Here is a 9,752-nt window from a genome sequence, read left to right as displayed (position 1 = left end):
CAACTGCCGTTTTCCCAAGATAACGGGATAATTTTCTCGAGATAGCGAAATTTTGTTTTCCCGAGATAACGATATAATTAATTCGAGATCTCGAGATAATGACTGTGATATGATAGGCCTGAGATTATGGAGACGCCCGGGACCTCGTAGCTGGTCGGCTATGTACGACGACATCAGGCTCATTTAGATTGCGCAGCCGATATAGCTGAAGCCTTGCTGACCGTCTTTTTAGATTACCCACACTAATGTGTATATTATCTGCAACAGCAAGGCATAATGCTATTTCAGCCTGTCAGGCCTTGATTGAAAAGATATGTGCCGCGGTGATCGATATGCTCCTGCTCCTCTGACATTGCTACACTGAATGATGTTTCCTGCAATGATTTAATATACTACACTATCGTTTTGTTTTCTCAAGATCTTGAATTAATTATATCGTTATCTCGGGAAAACGGCAGTTGTTATTTCGAGATAATAACTTGAGGTCTCGAGAAAACAAATGAAATTAACTCGTTATCACGGGAAAACGGAGGAAATAAAATGTATGAATGCATGGCCCTTTAAGGCTTCCGTACTCATTGTCGTTACATTATATACATTAAAGGTGTGATATGTAAGAAATTTTGTTCAAACATTAAAATATTAACAACTAACTGAGCTAACTGGCTAACAGCGGCTAGTGTTAGCAGCAGCTAGTGGTTACTCTGGTGAGTTGCCGCGCCCTATTTGTTTGGAGTATGAGTTCAAGAGGTGGTGGGGACGGGCTTGGGCTATCTGGTTAGCATGCTAACTTCAGTGGATAGCTTTGCAGCACAGTAGCTACATAAATATGTCAAAACGGTTAGTTATTCACATCCTGTTGACAATTTTAGTTCATTTTTTAAAAACCTTTTCAGCTAAAATCCTACGTATTGCCCCTTTAATCCCTTACACCACACAGGTGTTGCAAGTTGCAAATTATTTTGACCACATTATGTCTCTGTAGACAAACTGAGCCCTGCTGACATGAAGCCTGTGGTTTCTGTATCCGACTGAACTCTGCTCTCGTTCTCAATGGAAACATAGACGAAACTGAAACTTGACACATAACATAACATAACATAACATAACATGACATGACATGACATGACATGACATAACATAATGCTCTTTTGCATTCAAATGTCTCAGAAAGCAGTGAGCCAGTGGAACATTAATGTGGACTGTTCATCATCTGACAGGTCTGTGTGCCATTAAAAAGGTCTTCGAGGCATGCAGGGGTTACTAATTTATACTAATTATGCTTGTAAAACTTACAACATTTGTCTTTTGAAATATAATACGTGTATCTCTCTCTGGAATGTCGAAGAATAAAGTATAAAATCAAATAAGTCAAACGTCACCGTCTCAACACTATACTGAAGGACATCGGAACTGTATGCGTCCAGCTCTGCTCAGGACAGTGAACGCAACACAACGCTTGTGAAGTTAGGTGTATGTAGCCTGCTGGAGACGGTCCAACTCCACACAGCGACACTACAGCTAGCTAACATCGGTGCCCCATGCTCGCCCGGCTGTCGTACAATGAGAGATATTCTGCAAGGGCAGAATAGCAATTAAGTGCCCGGTATATTAATATAAACACGTAAGTGATACAAAGCGACTTTGCTATCTGGCTAGCGGTTTGCTACACTAGATAGCTTAACGTTAGCACTAGCTAACGTCTGCTAAACAAACCAGCATGATACACTTATAAGGCTCTGAATTAGCCTGTACCTGACCTATACCAGTTAGACGTGTCAGTTTTGTGCTAGAGATGTAAATGATGCTACCTTTCGTTAGCCGAGTGTGGTGTCTCTGCTTGGTTTGTTGCTAATGAGCAAGGCTGACAGTTTGTTTTACTAGCTAACCAGACACGTTAGCTAGCTAAGCTTCAGCTAACAACAACATTGACCTATGTAAATTATTTAGGACAACTATTCTTTACAAGTATGGTATTTATACCGGTACTTCTTATTCTTTATTTTTCATCGTTGCATTTAATTTGATAGCCCAGAACGTTTCAGTGAAAGCACGTCCCTTTTATTTGTGTTCTTGCAGACCAGGCCATGGTGATCATGTCAGGCACAGCCACTGTGCTGCAACAGTTTGTCAGTGGGCTGAAGAGTCGAAATGAAGACACCAGAGCGAAATCTGCCAAAGATCTGCAGCACTATGTGACTACAGAGCTCAGAGAGGTACGATCAAAATAAACCTGGATGTAATAGAAATCTGCCATGAGGATATCCCTCCAGTATACTGTAAACTGTCAGAGTGTTGTTGTCATCAAGAGCTGTGGAGTGATCAGCTGTTAACGCTGTTTCAGGTGTGGTTATGTATCCATACTTCATTTTGGTTATAAATGTTTCATAAAATGAGCAGGGACCTTTTTTTGTGTAGTTTATTATTGGTATTATTACAAGTTGCATTCTTAAGTCATGCTTTTCCTACTTTCTGGTATTTGTGACACTGATTTTGTTCCCCCCACAGTTAAGCCAAGATGAAGCCACCACATTCTATGATGAGTTGAACCACCACATATTTGAGCTGGTATCCAGCTCTGATGTGAATGAGAAGAAAGGAGGGATTCTTGCCATAGGTAAGCTGTAAACATTAAAATACCAAATTTTAATGTTTACATCAACTTTTGATTTACTTGCCATTAGCATGAGATAAGTTTCTGCTGTGGATGTATGTCACTTAAGTTTTCACAGTGTATGTGTGAAACAGTATCTTCTCAATTGATTTCTTCCAGTGAGTCTGATCGGAGTCGAGGGAGGCAATGCCACCAGGATCAGCCGCTTTGCCAACTACCTGCGGAACCTGCTGCCCTCCAGCGACCCCGTGGTGATGGAGATGGCCTCTAAAGCCATGGGCCACCTGTCCATGGCAGGGGACACCTTTACCGCTGAGTATGTGGAGTTTGAGGTGAAGAGGGCCCTAGAGTGGCTGGGAGCAGACAGAAATGAAGGACGACGCCATGCTGCAGTAAGTGAACAGCAGATAGCAGGAACTGTGTTGTTTGTTGTTGAAATAACACCGCTTTATGGTGGTGTTTATGTGTGGTGGAGATGAGGGCCAAGGACAGTTTGACTCGGGAATGGCCCATTGCACTGCGGCCTTGACTGTTGCTGAACAGTACAGTGAGATGTGACCAACTTACACTGTAGCCTTGTTTATCTTATCTGCAATTATTCTCTGATGCAGTGAGGAGTGCATTATGAAAACTCAAAGCACAGGGCAGTAATGCAACAATAGAAACACAGATCAAATCAAATTTGTTTGTTTTTTGTGATGGATTTTTCTACCTTGGGCACTTTTTAAATATGTGGAACCAGTTATGAGTTAATACATGAGTGAGTGTCTAAAGGAAAATGATCACTGATATTTCTGTGGACAGCTTTCCAAAACTTAATTGTTTGATGGTGAATGCCAAAGATTTTCCACTGGTGAGGCACTTGTCTCTGTCTCTGACAATTTTTTCTCATTTACAAACATTCATTAGTAATGTGTGGTTTAGCATCCTCACATTTATACAAGCCCTGTAATGATATTATAACTTCTCACTGATGTCTGAAAGCACAATACTGACATATAAACCCACAGAAGGGAAGTAATGACCACCCTTAAAAATGATTTATGTCTTTCTCAGGTGTTGGTGTTGAGGGAGCTGGCTGTGAGTGCCCCCACCTTCTTCTTCCAGCAAGTGCAGCCCTTCTTTGACAACATCTTTTACGCAGTATGGGACCCCAAGCAGGCCATCCGAGAAGGAGCTGTATCTGCACTGCGAGCCTGTCTCATCCTCACCACACAGAGGGAGACCAAGGAAATGCAGAAACCACAGTGGTACAAGGTAAGAGTTCAGAAAGACGCATCTTTCTTCAGGATGTGTTGTATGCTATGTCCTTGTAATAAGCAACATGAGTGATTGTGTTTTCTTTGACAGCAAACCTTTGAGGAGGCAGAGAAAGGCTTCGATGAGACTCTGGCCAAGGAGAAAGGGATGAATCGTGACGACAGGGTCCACGGTGCTCTTCTGATCCTCAATGAGCTGGTTCGCATCAGCAGCATGGAGGGAGAGGTGAGGGCTGAGTCCACTGTGGAAACATTCTCACGTCCGCGATCAAAACATTCCTCTCACATTCCTTGTTTCTACAACAGCGCATGCGTGAGGAGATGGAGGAGATCACACAGCAGCAGCTGGTCCATGACAAGTACTGCAAGGAGCTGATGGGATTTGGAACCAAGCCCCGCCACATCACACCCTTCACCAGCTTCCAGTCGGTGCAGCCACAGCAGTCTAACGCCCTCCTGGGCCTGCTGGGCTACAGCACACCGCAGGGTTTCCTCACCTTCGGAGCAGCACCGGCACCTGCCAAGAGCTCGCTGGTGGAGAGTCGATACTGTCGTGAGCTGATGGAGGAGCGATTCGACCAGGTAGATTTTACAGCAGAGGTCTGGCTTTTCCAAGAATGCAACAGTTGTTTGATCTGACATTTGTTATATTATTCCATTTATTTTCTTGGCTTTAGAAGAAATTCATACCATGCCAATGCATTTTTATATTTTACCAAGTGGTTGAAACTAAACGTATTGTCATTGCAATCAGGACAGTGCTGTGCTACCTACTGTGAACACTGCAGTTCTTATTAACCTTTTGTGTAATGATAAAGGATATCTTCATAAATGTGCCATCAAACTCTGCAGCTATACGCTTATATGTACAGTATGTGCCGTCAGTGAAGACAAAAATAGAAAAAACATTGTCCATGGGGTAAAAGAATCCGTCTCCTACTCTGCCTCAGCCATCTCCATCGTATGTCACTCGCTTGTGTTTCATTAGTTTGCCGTCAAAATGAAGTTTCACTCCAAAATGAGGGCTAGGGTGAGAGTTTGGGTTTTAGGGCAGTAAACGATGAATGTTTTTGTTTAGACTGCCAGAGAGGTGTTCATTGAACTATGCAGCATTTTGGACGACAGTGTTGTTAAATTGGAATGCATCACAAAATAGAGTATTCCTGTCATTTTGTCAACTTCTAATTTAATGATTTGAATGATTGCTTCAACAGTGGTTAAGCTGACTATTCAAACTCACTTCAGTCTTGGATCCAGCACTTTGTTTTGGTTCCTAGTGTGAGCATATAAGTGTTAGATGGCGTACTTAATGTACTGTAATGTACAGAGATTGTTGGTGGTCCCTCACACCCATTTTAAGACCAGAGGTGACCGGTCCTTTCAGGCAGTGGCACCCAAACTTTGGAATGCCCTGCCTCTCTCTCTAAGATGCTCCGAATCTGTGGACTCTTTTAGGAAACAGCTGAAAACTTTTTCATTTAAGCAGGCTTTTAGTTAATGTCTTAAATTGTTTTATTCATTGTATTTTTATGTTTCTACTGTTGTATTTTATTTTATTGTGAAGCACTTTGTGATTTTTATCTGTGAAAAGTGCTATATAAATAAACCTTACTTACTTACTTACTGGTGATCTGTAAATGTGAGGAAAAAAGTAGTCTAAAGTATCTTTGACAACAGTAAAAACAAGAAATGGAATTACATTTTAAAATTAAATGAGCCGTTCTGATCTCTTCTCTAGAATTTTCCAAGACTGTTGTAGAAGAAACGTTATGTACCCAACAGTCCATGAAGCATGAAGGCCAAGTACAAACTGATTAATAGGACTAGTGAGAAATTAATTCATAAGTTGTCTTCTTTTAAATTAATTACCAACTATTTTGATATTTAATTTGAGTCATTTTTATAAGAAGGAAAAAGTAAATTCTCGGATTCCAGTTTCTTAAATGTGGGTATTTTCTGGCTTCTTTACTTCTCTATGACAGTGAACTGAATATATTTGGGTTGTGGACAAAACAAGACATTTGAAGATGGGAAACACTGATCAACATTTTTTCTTCAACATTTTATAGGCCAAACAACGAATTGATCGAGAAAATAAGAGACAGATTAATCAACAATGACAATAATTGTTTTTGCAGCCCTTTGACTAGTCAGCTGTAAGAATATTTACCCATGAAGAGATTTAACAAATATGTCACAAGGTCAGCAACACAAGGCCAGTGCTGTTTGGAGCACCAGATAAATCCCAGTTGACACAAGCTTTTATTGTGTGCTCTGTCCAGGTGTGTCGGTGGGTGCTGAAATACAGGACCAGTAAAAACCCTCTAATCCAGATGACCATCCTCAACCTGCTGCCACGGCTGGCTGCCTTCCAGCCACATATCTTCACAGGTGGGATGATTGAATGTAATCCATTTGAATCCATCTTTCTTTCAGTAACATGCAGCTGTGCATTCAATTCATGATATCCCCTGGGCACGAAATGTAAAGGAATCATGACCGATACGTTTTGGTCTCCTCTGTCCTGATGTCATTGTGCTTTGCCGTAATACCCTATTTCAAGTTTCTCCTAGTCAAATTGCGGCCTACACAAAGCCCTACTTCTGCTTTTCATCATTTGTACTGTGGTTGTTCCATCCACCGTGTAGACCAGTACCTGGCAGACACAATGGGCTACCTGCTGGGCTGTCTGAAGAAGGAGAAGGAGAGAACGGCAGCCTTCCAGGCCCTGGGGCTGCTAGTGGTGGCTGTCAGGGCAGAAATCCAGCCGTACCTCTCCAAGGTCCTTGAGATCATCAAGGCTGCCCTGCCACCCAAGGACTTTGCACACAAGTCAGTGTTTATAACTTTGTCTGTAGATACTGTAAATTATATTCCTTCAAATCAAGATATTAATATGTTTGAATTGTCATTTATTGTCATTTAGTACTTTAATAATTATTGTGTGACTTATGTATCATAAGGCTCAGATATCATAGTTGCTTCACAAACTTTAAGCATCATTCTTGTTGTGTAGTTTTTGTAGTTTGGTAGTTCTATATTGGATGAGGCCCTCCTCAGTCTCCAATGGCTAGTTTAATGTCACTTGATCTGAGTGTAGAATGTATTTTTGGGGTAGTATTTGTCTATGAAACGGAAAGAGACTTACAATTTGTGCATGTATTTTTTTCACTTTCCGGTCTGGAAATGTGTACAGGAGGCAGAAGACCATGCAGGTGGACGCCACAGTGTTCACTTGTATCAGCATGCTCTCCAGAGCCATGGGTCCAAGCATCCAACCAGACATCAAGGAGCTGCTAGAGCCTATGCTGGCTGTGGGCCTCAGGTAAGACAGAATCACCCTGAATTATTCAACAAAAACAAGGATTTGCCTTTGACTTTTTTGGATTGTTCTATATGTTGTTAACATACCACAACATGCTTCTTTGTCCTCATCTAAAGATGATGTTGTCAATGATATTGGGTTGTTTGCCCATTGTGTTCTGCTCATCTAGTCCTGCACTGACGGCGGTGCTGTACGACCTGAGCCGTCAAATCCCCCAGTTGAAGAAGGACATCCAGGACGGTCTGCTGAAGATGCTCTCCCTGGTGCTGATGCACAAGCCGCTGCGTCACCCCGGCATGCCCAAAGGCCTGGCTCACCAGCTGGCCTCGCCAAGCCTCACAAACATCCCTGAGGCCAGTGATGTAGGCAGCATCACACTGGCCCTGCGCACACTGGGAAGCTTTGAGTTTGAAGGCAAGTACCTTACAAGACACAGCTTTGAAGCATGACTATCATATTTTATTTTTAAGTTTATTTCTTTCACCGGCAGAGAAAAACACAGACCTCCAGTTCTCTTCTAACAGACCAAACTCCATCAGTTGATTGATTTTAAATTTAGTTCTTTCAGAAGCAAAAATGATGGTTTTTAAATGTGGGTCGCAGCATTACAGCCCCATAAAAAAATCATAAATCATGAAAAGAAATAACTACTGCCTTGCTGCCTTCACACTGCACATTGGGTGTGAGAAGAAGTGTTTTGGTTTTAAATCAAAAACATAAACCATCAGATATAAGACTGGAGCCACAAGGGGGCGGGGGGGAGCACATGGTCTGTAAGAAAAGATTAAGTGAACTGCAAAAATGTCTGAAGTGGTTGTGTTGATGGGTGTTTTTAGCAGTACTCTGGACTGGACCCAAACAGCTTTAGATAGCATATCACTGAATCAAATAACAGATAGCTCTGTTCATTTCCCTGTAAAACTTGTCTATTTGTTTTGAACTCATTCGCCTTTCAAATTGAGTTATTGCCTTGTATTTTTTAGGTGAGGAATGTGATTAAAGAAGCTAAAATAAATGTATAAACAGAAGGTTAATATTTCTGTTTACTGCAGTGGCTTTTGACACCACATGTAATATGTTAGCAGTGACAAGCAATACAATTTTAAAATGTTTTCATAGAATAGTTTTAATCTGCAAATGTATTTTGCTCCCCTGGGCCCAACTCATTACATGACTATGTATTTCTAAAGTATAAAGCATTTTTAAAGCTACTTTTACAATCAAGACTACTTAAATCGTTTCTCAAAATACAACCAGCATTTGTGTTTATTAAAGGTATTGTTGAATAGGAATAATAAGAAGCTGCGTTGATGAGGTGTTTTGAGGGGAAATTCAGTTCAAATATGGGGTGACTCATATTTGACTCATATTCAGTCACCAAGCTGACTTGCTTAATATTTTCCAACATTATCTGCATACAGCACTCTGGGATGAAACAATTACTGCTCAAACAGAACAGTGGTAGTGTAGGTTTGCCTTTAAGTGCTAAAATAAGCTGGAGTGACACTGCACTACAGAACAGGTGTTGTTATGGGTAATGGAATATTTCTAGCTCTTTACACCAACTTTATAATCCCAGACCATTTGAATAAGCAAAATGGTCCTGTCTGGATAAAAAGTAAAGAGTCCTGAAGCTAATGGTGGGTAAATGTTAACTAACTCTTTTGTTCTTTCACCAGGTCACTCCCTCACCCAGTTTGTGCGCCACTGTGCTGATCACTTTCTGAACAGTGAACACAAGGAAATCCGGATGGAGGCGGCTCGGACCTGCTCACGCCTCTTGACGCCCTCCATCCACCTGATCAGTGGCCACGTTGTCAGCCAGACCGCTGTGCAGGTCGTTGCAGATGTGCTCAGCAAGCTGTTAGTTGTTGGCATCACTGACCCAGGTAAAAGGGTGGAAGAACCATGTGGATGTGTTGAGTATTGCAGTTTTGTTTAAGCTAATAATATATAAAGATCATTGCAAGACTTTGCAAGAATCTGCATTTGATAAAAAGAAAAACTTTGTTTTTTCACACCTGTTAACAGCTGTAATGACCCAAGATTCAATATGTGTGACTTTTTCTTGTCCCCATTCTCCTACAGATCCAGACATTAGATACTGTGTGCTGGCATCTCTAGATGAACGATTCGACGCCCACCTTGCCCAGGCTGAGAACTTGCAGGCGCTGTTTGTTGCACTGAACGATGAGGTGTTTGAGATCAGAGAGCTGGCCATCTGCACAATTGGACGTCTGAGCAGCATGAACCCTGCATTTGTCATGCCCTTCCTACGCAAGATGCTCATCCAGGTAGGAGAGGCACAACAGATAGCACAATATGCGTAGTTGAATGATTTGTTGCGTTGAATGCCCTAAATTGATTTAGTCTTTTTTTACTATTAAATTGTTCAACTGAAAACATTGAAATACCTACTTATTGCCACTTTTTGGCATTTTTCTCCTTTTCTCCTTAAGCTAAAAGCTTATTCCCATCAAGATAGATTGAAATATGCTGTAATCACTTACCGTGTAGGGGCTTTTAATCGAATAGATAATAGAGCATTTGTTTC

The 9,752-nt window shown here is 41.4% G+C and overlaps 1 protein-coding gene across 1 annotated transcript in view; it reads left to right on the top strand.

Moving 5' to 3' along the window:
• Positions 1 to 1,500: 1,500 nt before the first annotated feature.
• The window catches only part of mtor (mechanistic target of rapamycin kinase), an 89,947-nt gene continuing 81,695 nt past the window's right edge, over positions 1,501 to 9,752 (top strand). Inside the window, exons 1-13 of the mRNA XM_073469565.1 lie at positions 1,501 to 1,624; positions 2,080 to 2,216; positions 2,509 to 2,617; positions 2,774 to 3,006; positions 3,671 to 3,871; positions 3,965 to 4,099; positions 4,180 to 4,455; positions 6,156 to 6,264; positions 6,522 to 6,705; positions 7,070 to 7,198; positions 7,368 to 7,612; positions 8,878 to 9,087; positions 9,287 to 9,492. Coding sequence (XP_073325666.1) covers positions 2,088 to 2,216; positions 2,509 to 2,617; positions 2,774 to 3,006; positions 3,671 to 3,871; positions 3,965 to 4,099; positions 4,180 to 4,455; positions 6,156 to 6,264; positions 6,522 to 6,705; positions 7,070 to 7,198; positions 7,368 to 7,612; positions 8,878 to 9,087; positions 9,287 to 9,492 — 2,166 coding nt within the window. The 5' untranslated portion in view covers positions 1,501 to 1,624; positions 2,080 to 2,087. The remainder of the gene's footprint in view (positions 1,625 to 2,079; positions 2,217 to 2,508; positions 2,618 to 2,773; positions 3,007 to 3,670; positions 3,872 to 3,964; positions 4,100 to 4,179; positions 4,456 to 6,155; positions 6,265 to 6,521; positions 6,706 to 7,069; positions 7,199 to 7,367; positions 7,613 to 8,877; positions 9,088 to 9,286; positions 9,493 to 9,752) is intronic.

The sequence above is a fragment of the Pagrus major genome, chromosome 7, assembly GCF_040436345.1.
Source record: "Pagrus major chromosome 7, Pma_NU_1.0".
Lineage (NCBI taxonomy): Eukaryota > Metazoa > Chordata > Actinopteri > Spariformes > Sparidae > Pagrus > Pagrus major.
The sequence above is the reverse complement of the archived record's forward strand: the minus strand, read 5'-3'. Positions and strand labels throughout refer to the sequence as shown.